This window comes from Pleurodeles waltl, chromosome 1_2 (genome assembly GCF_031143425.1).
Source record: "Pleurodeles waltl isolate 20211129_DDA chromosome 1_2, aPleWal1.hap1.20221129, whole genome shotgun sequence".
NCBI classification, from domain to species: Eukaryota; Metazoa; Chordata; class Amphibia; order Caudata; family Salamandridae; genus Pleurodeles; species Pleurodeles waltl.
Window position 1 is genome coordinate 881,986,116 of NC_090437.1, and position 17,140 is coordinate 882,003,255.

A 17,140-nucleotide genomic window follows, 5' to 3' on the forward strand; every position below is an offset into this window, starting at 1 on the left:
TCAGAGAAATGTTAGAACTACCCCAACCTTTAGGACATTACAGGTGTAATAACTGTGCAGCATGCCAGTTCACCACCGAGACCAAAACAATAGCACTTAAAGGCAAGACACATCGGCAAATTAAGTTCTCCAAGTTAAACACCAAAAATGTGGTGTATTGCGTGAGATGCTAATTTGAACTAGTATATTTAGGACAGACGACCCAGTCTGTGAAGGCACGCGTACTACAACACTGATCAAGGGTCAGATACTCAGTACCCAGCACTCCCCTTCCCCCTTGTAGAGCAGTGGTTCCTAACCTGTGGTCTGGAGACCCCTGGGGGTCCACGAAGCCTCCTCAGGGAGCACCTGCTTAAAAAATTAAGTAATATTAACAGATTGGGTCCCTAGCTTTCAGTAATGACTCAGTGGGGGTTCCCCGGATTTCAATAATGATTCAGTGGGGGTCCCTGAGTTCCAGTAATGATCACGTGGGGGTCCACAGAAGTCAAAAGGTTGAGAACCACTGTTGTAGAGCATTTGAAAAAATAAGAACCATACAAAAGACAACATATGGTGGTCAGTACTGTTTGCAGCACAGGGGAACAGTTGGACGTCATCTGGTGCTACCATGGGCTTAATGATGTGGATGAGATGTGGGCTCTTATTTAATATATCAAGGCCTTTTTCACCAGTGGCATGTTATGATATGTGCAGTACAGTAGAGTATGTTTATGGCTTCCACATACACTGTTCTCATAGCATCTTTTTTGGGAATATGAACAAACGTTCAGTTGTTGATTGTGGGAACTATGCAACCGTGTGTACTTGCCATAATGTAATAACGTAGTTGAATCATGTTTTTTTGCTCATGTTTTCTAAAGTGTGCACTTATGCCGATACAACATATCATTGTCCACAACAGGGTTAGAGGCGGGAGACCCTCCCTTCTTGGCTTTCGCGCTAGCCATATTTAAGCCGTGTTGCACTATACTATTTTTTTCATGTAATCATTCACAAGCCCGGTGCCCCTAGCTCTATCTAACATAAATTATGCTTGTTTGCACCTCGTAAGATGGCAGTGGGTTACCCTAGTTTTTAGCCTGTTGCGAAGGGATTGTGTGAAAGGCACAGGACGCTTTTTAGGTCGAGCATTAGCGTTCGGCCTGCTGTATACTAAAGTATACAATAGAGTGAGTTCCAGCGTTTTGATTTGTTAGTTGCAGTGTCCTTCAAAAATCCTTGCTTGCTAGTGGTTAGTTCTGCCTCTTTGTCCTGCCTTTTTTCACTTTGGGAGCAGCACAAAGTACGGTGTAATTACGCTATGTCCTGTTTATCTCTTCTGTAAGGGACTTTTTTTGGGCATTTGCCTGTTTCACCTCAACAGTGTGGGTGCTTGTTCAGTTACTCCTCCTCACCAGCTTCCTCTGTAAACATAACCCAACAGCAGAGTGGCAGGCTCACTCTCTTCCTTTTGTTATTTTCAGTCTGTGTGGCAATAGAAGTTCAGTCAGTAATTTAGAACGCTATGAGCTCTAACTCCAGCAAACACAAGACTATTGCATTCCAAATGTTTTTTATTCTTTGTTGCCTGCTTGTGTTCAGTGTACCTTCAGTTTACATTTGCTTCGCTTCAAACAAGGCTGTAAATCAGGCTGTCACATTTTCTCTTCGTGGAGCCGAGTGTGCCTGCATGCAATCCTTGGTTTTTCCTTTTGTTTGTTGTTGTTACGAGTATTCTTGTGCCGCACTGCATCGCCCTGCCATTCCCTTTAAAATCGCACCCTTTAGTGTTTAACGTGCCTTTCTCACCACAGTTTGTAGGGCTGCGAGGCCAGCGCTGCCCACACAATGTATTTCGTATTAAAAACATTTTTATTTCCTTTGCCTCAGCCCATGGCGCCATCCCCCCCACCACCTCCCACCCGTAGCTATATTTCTTGTTTGTCTCTTTTTAAATCGATGGCCGGCTTTGTCAAGTCTTGCGCCGCAGGATCCCGCTTTGAGCACTGTATGAGAAGTTGACGGAACACTGCTAATTGAAGTTAGTGAGTTCAGCTGCCAGTTCTCCTCCTGCCATCACACCCACCCGCTGCAGTGTGGATTCCAAGGCAGGAGGTGAGACGCAGGGCCCTGGCTCATATTTCTTTGTGCCCTTAGCATTTTGTGCGGGCAGACTGCTCTGCCAACAGGAGGTTGCAGTGTACTTCTGTTACAGTTGGTGATCCTTCACTTATCTCATGCTGCTATTTGTGTCTCAGCTGCTTCCCATGCCTGCATGGACTCTTATAAGAATCCCATATTTGTGCTAATCAGTGTCCTTCTGATCGGCAAAATAAACGTGTGCCACGTTGTTTTTTATTGCTTACGTTTTTAACCGCTTTAGTAACGAGTGTTCGAGGTGTCTAGTTCCATAGTGTGCTTTTTAATAAATCTTATAGGAAAGAAATACATAGAGTACTTGTCTTGATTTATTCGTCAACTTCAGGGTTCGCACAAGTCTCTGCTATTGCATCCATAATCCATTGCAATAATCCTGCAGGGCTTCGATCTGTATGACAGACCCGCTTGACATTAAATTGTTCTATATACAGGGAGTGCAGAATTATTAGGCAAATGAGTATTTTGACCACATCATCCTCTTTATGCATGTTGTCTTACTCCAAGCTGTATAGGCTCGAAAGCCTACTACCAATTAAGCATATTAGGTGATGTGCATCTCTGTAATGAGAAGGGGTGTGGTCTAATGACATCAACACCCTATATCAGGTGTGCATAATTATTAGGCAACTTCCTTTCCTTTGGCAAAATGGGTCAAAAGAAGGACTTGACAGGCTCAGAAAAGTCAAAAATAGTGAGATATCTTGCAGAGGGATGCAGCACTCTTAAAATTGCAAAGCTTCTGAAGCGTGATCATCGAACAATCAAGCGTTTCATTCAAAATAGTCAACAGGGTCGCAAGAAGCGTGTGGAAAAACCAAGGCGCAAAATAACTGCCCATGAACTGAGAAAAGTCAAGCGTGCAGCTGCCACGATGCCACTTGCCACCAGTTTGGCCATATTTCAGAGCTGCAACATCACTGGAGTGCCCAAAAGCACAAGGTGTGCAATACTCAGAGACATGGCCAAGGTAAGAAAGGCTGAAAGACGACCACCACTGAACAAGACACACAAGCTGAAACGTCAAGACTGGGCCAAGAAATATCTCAAGACTGATTTTTCTAAGGTTTTATGGACTGATGAAATGAGAGTGAGTCTTGATGGGCCAGATGGATGGGCCCGTGGCTGGATTGGTAAAGGGCAGAGAGCTCCAGTCCGACTCAGACGCCAGCAAGGTGGAGGTGGAGTACTGGTTTGGGCTGGTATCATCAAAGATGAGCTTGTGGGGCCTTTTCGGGTTGAGGATGGAGTCAAGCTCAACTCCCAGTCCTACTGCCAGTTCCTGGAAGACACCTTCTTCAAGCAGTGGTACAGGAAGAAGTCTGCATCCTTCAAGAAAAACATGATTTTCATGCAGGACAATGCTCCATCACACGCGTCCAAGTACTCCACAGCGTGGCTGGCAAGAAAGGGTATAAAAGAAGGAAATCTAATGACATGGCCTCCTTGTTCACCTGATCTGAACCCCATTGATAACCTGTGGTCCATCATCAAATGTGAGATTTACAAGGAGGGTAAACAGTACACCTCTCTGAACAGTGTCTGGGAGGCTGTGGTTGCTGCTGCACGCAATGTTGATGGTGAACAGATCAAAACACTGACAGAATCCAAGGATGGCAGGCTTTTGAGTGTCCTTGCAAAGAAAGGTGGCTATATTGGTCACTGATTTGTTTTTGTTTTGTTTTTGAATGTCAGAAATGTATATTTGTGAATGTTGAGATGTTATATTGGTTTCACTGGTAATAATAAATAATTGAAATGGGTATATATATTTTTTTGTTAAGTTGCCTAATAATTATGCACAGTAATAGTCACCTGCACACACAGATATCCCCCTAACATAGCTAAAACTAAAAACAAACTAAAAACTACTTCCAAAAATATTCAGCTTTGATATTAATGAGTTTTTTGGGTTCATTGAGAACATGGTTGTTGTTCAATAATAAAATTAATCCTCAAAAATACAACTTGCCTAATAATTCTGCACTCCCTGTAAATCATCTTGGACCTCCTGCTAATCATTAATTTCCAGTTGTTAACAATGATTGGCGAAGTTTACTTATCACGAGGACCCACAAGTGATGCTTTGCTGTCGTGAGTTGATTTTTTAAACACACAATCAGGTGCTTTCCATTCTAGTAGTTTCTTTTTGGCAAGGGACTGAAGATTAATGCTGCTCTGCCTGTTGACTCCATATGTCCACCTGTGCTGTCCTCATTCACATATAACGTTAAAGTGGAAACACCACACGTTGAAGAAATACATCGTTTAGAGCTTTACAGGCAGCACATGTAGAGACAGCCTTCCCCTCCACGAGGCTTTTGAGTAATTATCAATTGGTTTGTTAGCTCTTAGAATATTTAACATTCTTGCCAATAGGCAGTCGTCCCATTTTCAAGAGAGCACTTTTTGTAGTTAAGGTGATATAGGGTATATTAAGGAGGAACAGTTACTGCAGTAAGTCTCAAAATAACGTTTTTAAATGTTCAATAAACTGCGCAGTCATATTTAAAGTAATAACCCAAAAATAAAAAAATACTGAAGAAATAATACTACTTAATATAAATAATGATCTCGTCAAGATATTCCTTTAATTCAGATATGGAATGAAGTGGCTCAATAGTGCCACAAGTTCTCCTCCCCTTGGTGTTTTTCTGCCAGGCAACAACCGTGCCCTCGTGATTAAACCTAGATGAAGGATAAGCCTTCTGTTCTTCACCAAACACAGAGAATAGACAACAACAGACGTAAAGAGGAGTTTTTTCCAAATATGGAACAGAGAGAGTAAATGGAAGTGCTTTAGTTATATGCAGGGCCACTGGAATTATATGGCAAAGAGGACTAAGAAGTGCTTTAGTTATATGCGGCCCACTGGAATTATGTGGCAAAGAGGACCAAATTATGCAGCAAGGTTGACCAATTTATGTGGCAAGAAAAGTCCTGTTGTGCATTTTCAGCTCTAATACCTCTAACTCTCGCAAATGGGCGGGTGAGAGTCTTTCTGCTTTAAGTCAAGGTGACTACTGAAGCATGGCTTCAGTTGATTTATGAGCCCCCAGAGAGGGAATCGGCAGACAACTTGTTGCGGTTTGGAAGTAAAGCCAGACTCGATAAGTAACTGCACACTTTTATTCATAGACGAAATACAGGAGCCACCTTGAACGCGTCCTGTTGGCTCTCCGCCAACCGCCGATCCCTCGCAACCCCCACGCATGAGCCCAACGCGAGCCCCGCATTCCACTAGCCCCACATTCCAATTCCACTAAACATAACATACCATCTCTTCCCACTTTTTTTTTTACATACAAAACAACAAAAACAACAACAAAAAGAAATTAGAAGAATAACAAAGTACAGATTTCTTATTTATACACTACCTAACCATTCTTAATAAACTGTAAGGAAGTACGACAAAAAGGGAGCACAGAAAGGGACATAGAAGTAAACGTAACAGAAACAATAACAAAATATACTATAATTTGTTTTATAACTCTACCATAAAATTCGTGAGAGACTCCACCAAAAATAATCCAGAGCCCCTAACCATGACATCTCACACATCTGATCTTAGTTTCCATGGTAAATATTTTTCCCGGGTAGACCAACGTAGACACCTTTCCCCAGAGTCCGTGGCTGTCCTTTGGGTACTGGAATTAAACAAATCTTTGACCTGTACAGTAGGACCTCTACTACAACCACTTTTACATTCTTCACTAGTATCACACTCACATTCAGCACCTAGAGAAGAGTCTTTGGATAACTTTACAACCTTCGACAAATTCTACCACCGACCTCCATCAACCATTACTGCATTTCCACAAACTTTTCTCACCCTAACAGGTTTACTGAAACAAGCATCACCTTTTTTAACAAACAATCTTATTTTTTTATTCGCACTAAATCCCCGAGGCAAATCATAAGCAGTTTGGTGGCTTTGATAAAATCGTATCTCTTCTTCATACGTTCCTGTCCTAAATCCACATTTTCCCACTTGTCAACACCATTCCTTACACTCATTCCCTAGTTTTTCATTGAACTTGCTAACCAGGAAGGGAACAAAATGGAAGTTGGTTTGCGACCTCTTAACGCTTCAAGAGGAGACACCTTAGTCAAGTAATGAGGTGTAGAACGATAAACCCATAACATGGTGTTAACTGCCTCTTGGATGTCATAATTATTGTGTCTAGCCCATTTTATGCAATCCCCAACTATTCTATTCATTCGCTCAACCAAACCATTGGTTTGAGGATGATATAGAGAACTTTTCAAGTGCCTGATGTCAGATTGTTGTAAAAACCTTCCATTTCAGAATTAACAAATTGTACTCCATTGTCAGAAATAATGGCTTCCAGGAAACCTTCACGCATAAAAACATCTTTAAGGAAATAAACTGCATTGGTCGCAGATGGTGTGGCAGAAAAACGAACCTCTGGCCATCTACTGTGATAGTCCATGAGAACAAAGGCATAGTGCAAATTGTGAGGGACAAAATTAAATGGCCCAACCATGTCAATGCCTATCTTTGACCAAGGTCTTTCTGGAATATCAATAGGGTGCAACGGCGGCGTACATACTTTCAACCCCTTCTCAGCAGTATTACAAATCACACATCCTTTGACCACAACATCTACATCTTTATCCATATATGGCCACCACTAATTCTCTCTTAATCTCCTTTTGGTCATTGTTGCCCCAAAATGACCCTCATGTGCCGAAGTTATCAAACCAGAACGTATACTGTACGGTTGAATACACCTCTCACATCTTAATAGTATCTGATCTTCTATAGAAATCTCTTCCGCAACTTTACAAAATGGTTGTAAAGGCAAGGAAACATTATTTTCTTTCGGCCAACCATTGATTACAAATTCTTTAACTTGAGCTAAAACTGGATCATCACGGTCCGCTACTTTCTAATCAGTTCTACTGAAAGCCTTGCACACTGGAAGATCCCCACTGGCAACAAAACAATCTTCCCTATCTTCTTCAGCATCAAACTCGTCCAACTCCTCAATGGGTAAGCTAGAAAGGAAATCAGCTCTTACATTAAGTTTACCAGGTAAACACTTAACCTCTATGTCGTATTGCAACAGTTTTGTGGTAAGGCAAGCAATTTGTGGGGGTAGTGTAACTGGTTTTGTCACCGCTCAGAATATATAGTAGTGGGTTGTGATCAGTCACAATTACAAACCTTCTACCGCAAACATAGCTTCTGAACTTTTCACTTGCCCAGACACATGCCAATAGCTCCTTTTCTATTATGGAGTAATTGAACTCTGCTTCTCTCAACACTCTAGAGGCATAGCTAATAGTGGCTTCTCCTTGTGTAGTTTCTTGGACTAACACGGCACCTAACCCATACTTGCTGGCATCCACCATGATCTTACATGTTAAAAGGGGATCATATGAACGTAATGCTTTGGCATTGGTCATTTCGGAATTCACTAATTCAAAGGTGTCTTGACAATCCTTGTTCCAAATAAATGCAACACTATTTTTCAACATATTGGACAAACACTTCATCTTGGAGGCGTAGTCAGGAATAAACCTGGAGTAAAACTCACACAATCCCACAAAAGAGCGCATCTCGTCCTTATTTTTTGGAGGGGGACAATCCCAAACAGCATCGACTAATCCAGGTCCCTCTGACGAAATAACATGTCCCAAAAACTCAATCTCTCTCTTCCAAAATTCACACTTTTCACCTTTCACAACCACGCCATTATCCTCAAAATCTGTAAAACCATCTTAAGCACCGTGTCATGTTCTGCTAACTGGTTAGCAAAAATGAGTACATCGTCCTGGAACACCAGGACCCCCTCAATATCCCTCAATAGTTGTGACATGATACGCTGGAAAACTGAAGCTGCTGAGGCAAGACTGAAAGGCACCCTGCAAAATTGAAAGCACTAAAAGGCGTGTTAAAAGCAGTATAATGTCTAGAGTCTTCTTCAAGGACCACCTGGTGGTAAGTTGAAGCTAAGTCAATTTTAGAAAACCACTCAGCACCATTGAGCTTGTTCAACAAATCATTAATTCTGGGCAGCGGAAAAGTCAATCCAGATCTCCTTGTTCAAACTTCTTAAGTCAACACATAAGCGCATTTCGCCACTGCGTTTGCGACCGACCACAATGGGAGACAACCACAGGCTAGACTCCACCGGTTCAGTAACCCCAGATGCTTGTAATTTTTCCAGCTCTAGTTTAAGGTCCTCCCTCAAGCTGAAGGGAATTGCTCTCAATTTGTGTTCAATGGGAACGGCGCCCTATTTGATTTTGATTCTATGTTTGAAGCCACAGACTATCTCCAATGTAGACAGTTATAGAAATAAGGATTGCAGCCGTATTAATATAATTTATTTTGAAGACTAAAGCAACACTGTATTTGGCACATTTGTTTTGTCTTAGCCAGGAGATGGCAATTGTGTTTTTTCATTTTGTGTGTTTTGGAAATCAGTGGAATTGTTCATACACACACTACCACACTGAGTTATAGTTAATTGCTCTATTTTGATTAATAGAATAAATTGCTTTATTTTCGAGTTTATAATAATGCCAGTGATTAATTTATGTATTTACTGCAGTAATAATGTATGCAAGATCCTGCCGCCTTGGCAGGGCCTCCGGAATTGTGTGATTCTGCGGCCACTGCTTGTGTCACATAATTATGGATTTCCCACCAATCGGTCATCTGCGGCATAATCTGCAGATTTTAACAAAATTTGTTCCTAGCTCAAACGGATTGAAACTTCATAAAAATGTGACATCATGTTTACGTGCAGGGTAAGGCCCTTCACAAAGAGTAAATGGTAATCTTTCAGTTGCTTATTTCTGTATTTGGCTGTTAAACTACTACTACTGAGATGAAATCTTTGCCCAGGCAGTACTGCCATGTGTAAAACTATAAAATAATGAAGTAAAACTGAGAAAATGCAGCATTATGCCACATAATTTCCCATTTCTTGCTGCATAATTTAGTTAACTCGAGTGCGTAACTTTGGTGTTCCCTTGCCGCATAATTCTAGTAGCCATGCGGCTGGGATATTTAAAAGCTAAGGATTTTGCAAGTAAATAGAGTAGCCTCTATGAAGACTGTTGCCAAAGTAACTTTTTCTTTAGGGACAATGAAGATGTATATTAATGTTGGGTGGTGCGGTTCCTTATTGTATAAGTAAGGCGATGGGTATGTCAGTTTTAAGTGTCCTAAATACATTACATTTTTGCACACTTCTAAAATCAAATAATCTTCACTATGTTCATTAGGCATTACAGAACAGCATATAATCTTGTGCATGAGCTGAGGGCACACGAAACAAACATGCTGGAGATCAAGACGATGGCCGGATTTATAAACTACAAGGTAAAGTGACAAAATAATTCCAAGATCTGATTTGTGAAATCTTATATCAGTGACTCTTCACCTGATTTGATTAACTTTCTGTATGGTATGAGTGGTGAAGTACAGAAGAATGTATTTTCAATTGTAATTTATCTATGTTCTTTTCTCAACTTCTAGATCTGCCGTCTCTGCTTTCAGCATAACACCCCGCTAGATGCAATTGCACAGTTTCGAAAACACATTGACTTGTGCAAGAAAAAAATAGGAAGTGCTGAATTGTCGTTTGAGCATGCAGCCTGGATGTCCAAACAGTATGTTTATTGTGTAATATTTTTTCAGTATTTAGTGTTCCATTCTTTGCGCTCTTAAATTGCTTTCTGTACATCACTTATTCATTGCCACATTTCAAAGGAGCCTGCGTCCAGTTGTTACTCCCTTCACCGACCCATGTCATGAGTCTTCAGGTTCAAAATGAATTTATTTTTGTTTTTCTATACTTCTTCACAGTATCAACTAGTGGTAATTTCCACTATTTCATTTATTAATTCATTTGCAGTTAGGGAACACCACATAAAAACTAACCTAGTAATGTAGAGGAAGTTGCCAAGGTACCCTTCGAGATTCTTCACTTATGATGCTCTTCTCCAGGGTCTGCAGCCCCCACAGGAGAACACACATATGTATAAGTAGATAAGAGTATATGTTGAGTTGTAGAGTGCTCCATCTAAAGTAGCTGCTCTCAGCCTAAAACTTAGAAACTCCCCTGGGTTCCCTTCTTTATCTTGTTGCATCTAAGGTGGGTGTAGAAAAAAATATTTACCCATTTTTGCTCCCATAGGAAATTTTGATCCAGTCAGATTTACACCAAACTGGGCATGAAGGTAGAACTTTAATCAAAGTGTACTTTTGTTGGTTTGGTGTAAATCCGTTCAGTAGCTGTTAAGTTATAAAACTTACATTTTTTTTGCAATGTTTAAATGATTAACACTTTTGTATACGACTGTTGTTTGGGAGTCTGGGATTACAGAAAATAAAATACAAGATCTTATTGAATGAGGGAGCTCTTCCCCTTTCTTCCTTTGTGGATCTGTGGTAACCAAATTGATCCTGCAGATAACAGAGCTCTGATTTGCTCTGATGCATGATTTTCTGACCAGTTTTGAGTCTTGAATCCTTGATGCCTAAAACGGTGGCAATATGCAGCAGAGTTATGCGTGTGCGGTGGGATTGTTAATTAAGTACATCATAAAAAAAATAAAACTGAAAAAGACCAGTGCACCATACTTGTGCCACCTACCATGCTCAAAACATTAATTTGCCAATAGAACAAACAACATTGTCATGAGAACAATAGGGCAAGCAGCTCCAGTTTTGTCTTGTGTTATGTGTGCGTTGACTATCTGACAAATAACCAAACTAAGACCTTGTCTCTATTAACTACAAGGCCCTGCATGTTTGCCCAATTCCATCATTGCTGTTTGTTTCTTTTAACCCCTTAACTGCTGAGACGTTTCCGTCCTTAATACCAAAGTTACGCAGCAGAGTTAAAAAAATAAATTAAAAAAAACATTTTTTTTTTAAAAAAGGGAAATTTTCATGCTTAAACATTCACCTTTTTGTTCATAAAGTTATCCTGTCCAAATGTGTATCCTTAGTTCCCACTTATTGGGGATCCTAAATGTACCTAGGGTTTGAGGATTCCTGTGAAGAGAATTGAGAATAAATCCTAAATACAGCATAACTCTGGGTTTTTTGGAAAATGGCAAATAAATCATGTGCAACAAAGTTTAGTGTTTTTACTGTACAGAACTTTGCCATGCTAAGTTTACCATCTTTAACCCCTTCGCTGCCAGGCCTTTTTTTGGCTATTTGGGGCAGTTCGTGCTTAGGCCCTCATAACATTTTGTCCACATAAGCTACCCATGCCAAATTTGCGCCCTTTTTTCCCAACATCCTAGGGATTCCAGAGGAACCCAAAGTTTGTTGGTTTCCCGAAGGAGCCCAAGAAATTAGCCAAAATACAGCGAAAATGTCATTTAAAAAAAAAATGGGAAGAAAAGCATGCAGAAGAATGCTTGTGATTTTTTTTTTTTTCACTGAAAATGGCTTCAACAGAGGGTTTGCAATGCTAAAATCGCCATCTTCCCAGCTTTCAGAAACAGGCGGATTGAATCAGAAAACCACATTTTCAACACAATTTTGGCATTTTACTTGGACATACCCCATTTTTTACTATTTTTTTGTGCTTCTAGCCTCCTTCCAGTTAGTGACAGAAATGGGTATGAAACCAATGCTGGATCCCGGAGAGCTAAAATGTCTAAAAAGTAGACAAAATTCTGGATTCAGCGAGGGGTCATTTGTGTAGATCCTACAAGGTTTTCCTACTGAAAATAACAGCTGAAATTAAAACATATTGAAATTGAGCTGAAAAAAAGCAGCCATTTTTCTCCACGTTTTACTTTGTAACTTTTTCCTGCGATGTCAGATTTGTGAAACCAATATACCGTTACATCTGCTGGACTCTTCTTGTTGCAGGGATAGGGCTTGTAGGTTTATCAAGAACCCTAGGTACTGAGAGCCAATAAATGAGCTGCACCTTGCAATGGGTTTTCATTCTATACCGGGTATACAGCAATTCATTTGGTGAAATATAAAAAGTGAAAAATAGGTATCAAGAAAACGTTTGTATTTCCAAAATGGGCACAAGATAAGGTGTTGAGAAGCAGTGGTTATTTGTACATCCCTGAATTCTGGGGTCCTCATACTAGCATGTGAATTACAGGGCATTTCTCAAATAGATGTCTTTTTTACACAGTCTCACATTTGGAAGGAAAAAATGTAAAGAAAGAAAAGGGGCAAGAACACTTGTTCTGCTATTCTGTGTTTCCCTAAGTCTCCCGATAAAAATGGTACCTCACTTGCGTGGGTAGGCCTAATGCCCACTACAGGAAACGCAACATAGACACATCAAATTTTTACTTTGAAAACTGTGGTGTTTTTTGGAAAGTGCCTAGCTGTGGATTTTGATCTCTAGCTCAGCTGGCACCTACGAAAACCTACCAAACCTGAGCATTTTTGAAAACTAGACACCTAGTGGAATCCAAGATGGGGTGACTTGTGGGGCTCTCACCAAGTTCTGTTACCCAGAATCCTTTGCAAAGCTCAAAATTTGGCCCAAAAAACACTTTTTCCTCACATTTCGGTGACAGAAAGTTCTGGAATCTGAGAGGAGCCACACATTTCCTTCCACCCAGCGTTCCCCCAAGTCTCCCAATAAAATTGGTACCTCACTTGTGTGGGTAGGCCTAGCGCCCGCAACAGGAAATGCCCCAAAACACAACGTGGACACATCACATTTTCTCGAAGAAAACAGAGCTGTTTTTTGCAAAGTTCCTAGCTGTGGATTTTGGCCTTTAGTTCAGCCGGCACCTTGGGAAACCTACCAAACCTTTTCATTTTTGAAAACTAAACACCTAGGAGAATCCAAGATGTGGTGACTTGTGGGGCTCTCTCCAGGTTCTATTATCCAAAATCCTTTGCAAACCTAAAACTTTGGGCCAAAAAACACTTTTTCCTCATATTTCGGAGACAGAAAGTTCTGGAATCTGAGAGGAGCCACAAATGTCCTTCCACCCAGCGTTTCCCCAGGTCTCCCGATAAAAATGGTACCTCACTTGTGTGGGTTGGCCTAGTGCTCACAACAGGAAATGCCCCAAAACACAACATGGACACCTCACATTTTCCCAAAGAAAACGGATCTGTTTTTTGCAAAGTGCCAAGCTGTGGATTTTGGCCTCTAGCTCAGCCGGCACCTTGGGAACCCTACCAAACCTTTGAATTTTTTTAATACTAGACCCCTAGAGTAATCCTGGATGGGGTGACTTGTGGGGCTCTCACCAGGTTCTGTTACCCAGAATCCTTTGAAAACCTCAACATTTGGCCAAAGAAACACTTTTTCCTTGCATTTCGGTGTCAGAAAGTTCTGGAATCTGAGGGGAGCCACAAATTTCCTTCCACCCAGCGTTCCCCAAAGTCTCCCAATAAAAATGGTACCTCACTTGTGTGGGTAGCCCTAGTGCCCCTGAAAGGAAATGCCCCAAAACACTAACTGGACACATCAAAATTATGAAATACAAAACTACCTGTTTTTGCTGGGGGAGCACCTACGTTTTTGGTCCTGGGCTCAGCAGCCATACAGGGTAACCTACCAAACCCAGATATTTCTGAAAACTAGACACCCAAGGGAGTCCAGGGACGTGTGACTTGCGTGGATCCCCCAGTGTTTTTAGCATATCTCAAATTTAGCTAAAAAATCACATTCATCCCACATTTCTGTGGGATCACGTGCCGGGAAAACTTGTCAAAACTGGGGGGGGGGGAACCAAAGCGGGCCCAAAAGGGCAGTTTGAAGAAAAAAAAAAAAAACATTTCTAGGCTGACAAGGGGCAGAATTTTCATCGGTATAGATGAGACAATGCTGGATGGTAGGAATTTTGTAGGATTTCTAGCAAAGTTGGAGGTTTGCAGTGCATTGTGGGTAAGAAAATGGTGCAGGCTGCATGTGAAGCACACCACCCTGGACTCACCAAGATGTTTAGTTTTCAGATGTGTCTAGGTCTTGTGTATTTTTCCACATGGCAGCGTCCCAAAGTCCAAAAAGTGCAGCCCTCACCATTCCAAGTGGGATGATTTTGGGAGTTAGCCAAGCTCTCATGGCCCAAATGTAAAACCAAAACCCCAAATAATCAAATGCCCTCTTGTTTGCCGTGGGATAAGATGTTTTAGTGTGCGGGGAGAGAGCTGAAAGACTGTGACCCCCTTCAGTTGGGGTGGGGGCATAACCATGCCCATACTGGTTGGTATCCACCACCCCACAATTTGTTTTTTTTTAAATTCCCTGGCATCTAGTAGACTTTCTGCCCCTGCCTCCCTCCCTCCCCCCCCCTCGGGTGTGGATCCGGGGTAATTGCCCCATCTGCCCACTGGTGGGCAGAACAACTTTGGCCCCATTTATTTGGGGTGGAGGTATGGCCATTCTTTGGGGGGGGGGGGGAAATCTTCCCTGGTCCCTGGTGGGCTCGGCCGGGGGGGGGGGGGCAGATATGGCAAACAATAATGTGCCCCCAAGGGGAGCGACCCTTGCCCAAAGGGCTGCTCCCCCAGACACAACACACACATACACACACACCAATCCCTGGTTCCTAAGTGGTTTTTGCCCCCCCCCCCACCCCACCCCTGGGGGCAGATCGGCCTAATAGAAATAGGCCGATCTGCCCCCAAGGGGAGCAGAAATGGCCTAAAATAAATTTGCCCCCCCAGGGGAATGACCCTTGCCTAAGGGGTCACCCCCTTCCATTAAATTGATGTAAAAAAATAAAAATCGCTAGTGTCTAGTGGTTTCTGCCCCCCTTGGGGGCAGATTGGCGTAATAAAAATAGGCCGATCTGCCCCCAAAAGAGGCAGACGTGGCCTAAAGACAATTTACCCCCAGGGGAGCTACCTTTGCCTAAGGGGTTGCTCCCCACACATAAAAAAAATAAAAGAAACAATAAAAAAAAATATCCCTGGTGTCTAGCGGTTTCTTCCCCCCGGTGACAGATTGGCCTTATTATAATAGGCCGATCTGCCTCCATTGGGGGCAGAAATGGCCTAAAAATAAATTGCCCCCCTGGGGAGCGGCCCTTGCCCAAGGGGATGCTCCTTTTATTCATTAATCAAAAAAATAACAAACTCCCTGGTGTCTAGTGGCATTGCAATGCAGTTGGGCAGCAGAAATGCTGAGAAAGACATCAAAGGAAAAGAAAGGCCTTTCCCTTCCTGTGATGCCTCTCTCGGCCCATCCTCATGATCGGAGGTTCCATCTCGGAGGGGTAGGCCTCTGATGAGGTCAGTGCGTGATTGCACGCTAATATCATCAGAAGCTGGGGGGGAGGAGTTGAAGGGGGGTGGAAGGAGAAGCAATTTCCCTTCCATCCCTGCCCAGGGGAGGCAGGTGCGAGGCCGCCGGGGGAGTGCTAGCGCTTCCTCCCGAGGTCCCCTATCTGGACGTAACGGTTGCACCCTGGGCACCCGAATAGTGTTGCCCAGGACGTAACAGTTACATCCAGGGCACCTAAGGGTTTAACGAACAAACAAAATTGTGTGTGTGTGTGTATACATATATATATATATATATATACACACTAACCACTGTCTTTGCATTTTTCTAAGTAGTAGATGATTTGTAGAAAATGTCTTATCAACTTGCAGTGTGTGATGAAAGGAGGTGTGAAACCCGAGTTCAGTCTGGAAAGCTATACATTTCTGAAAAGTGAACAGAATTTTTGAATTCAGCAAGAGGTTGCTTATGTAGATCACTCATAGTTTTACCAAAGAAATTACTTGTTGAAATCAAAAAATGTCTAAGTAGGAAATATAGCAGTAGGTGGCAACGTTTTCAATTAGGATTTGTATTTTTTTCCTCATTCCTGATGGCCGATATACAAAAGTAATATACAGTTATGTCCATCAGACCCTTCTGTTTTCAGCAAAATATAGTGTTTGTTGATCACCAAATGCAGGCAGAACCCAGAGCCAGACACTGCACTACAGCTTATAATGGTATTTCATTATGTACCGGCCATGCACCAGTTCATAAGGTAAAATGAAACAACTGGAAAAAATGTGTACGAAGGAAAAGTAGGCATTCTTTAAATATCTCCTAGATACTGAGTTTAGAAATAGTAGTCATCAGTACAACTCTCTTTTACCGGTTACTGTTATGTGTTTCAGAGGGAATTTTTAAAAATGCGTTCTTTCTTTCACGCTGGATTAGATCAGTAGTTTTGGAGTTATTCAAGGAAAAAAATGTATGTATATTTGGAGACGTGGATGAACCGTGAATCTGACAGAATCCGACAGAGCTCAAAATGAGATCTGATTGGCTGCCAACACTTCAACCAGGAAGTGGTGGCAGCCATTTGGGGATTCTGACTCAGCGGAGTCCCTTGAAAAAACATTTAAAAAATAAAAAAAGACAAGGGGGCAGGCTAGGAATACCCTGAATCCTCCAGGCCTGATGGTGGGGTTCCAAAGAAACACCACCTGGATCCAAAAACATTTTTAAAGAATTGTATGTCAAATTAGTGGAGGATTTGTGAATCTGAGGTAAAATTAATAAAGAAAAAAAAAAGGCAGCCCAGGCGCACAGAGGCAACCCTTATACAAGCTGAAAAATACAAACTATCATACACTTAAGTGCATATATTCGAAACAAATACACATACATAGGCATGCGTGCACAGACATAAATGCCCGAAACAATGCAAATAATTACTGTCAGTTCAACAAACAGAAATGTGTGCATCAATTTGCACACAAAGGCTCACCCCATAAACACACCTCCACACTTAGACACTATTTTAGCTTTGAAGAATGTCAGAAATACTTATATAAGTACACTACAATGAACCACAGGCATTACTTTCGGTGACAAAAGACAGACTAGCAAACCCTGAGAGCCATCTGTTGGAAAACTGTGGCAACTTCTAACAGAAATTGCTTCATAAACTATAATAGGTAAAGCACAGTGACACTGGAGTCCGAGATGTGAAAAAGCTCGAATACAACAAATTCTAATTGGAAAATTCAGTAGCCCTTTTTATTTATAATAATACACATGCA

At 41.7% G+C, this 17,140-nt stretch overlaps 1 protein-coding gene across 1 annotated transcript in view; it reads left to right on the forward strand.

Moving 5' to 3' along the window:
* Positions 1-17,140, forward strand: part of TRAPPC11 (trafficking protein particle complex subunit 11) — a 550,973-nt gene that overhangs the window by 80,866 nt on the left and 452,967 nt on the right. Inside the window, exons 8-9 of the mRNA XM_069199334.1 lie at positions 9,403-9,499; positions 9,656-9,789. Of these exons, the coding sequence (XP_069055435.1) occupies positions 9,403-9,499; positions 9,656-9,789 (231 nt within the window). The remainder of the gene's footprint in view (positions 1-9,402; positions 9,500-9,655; positions 9,790-17,140) is intronic.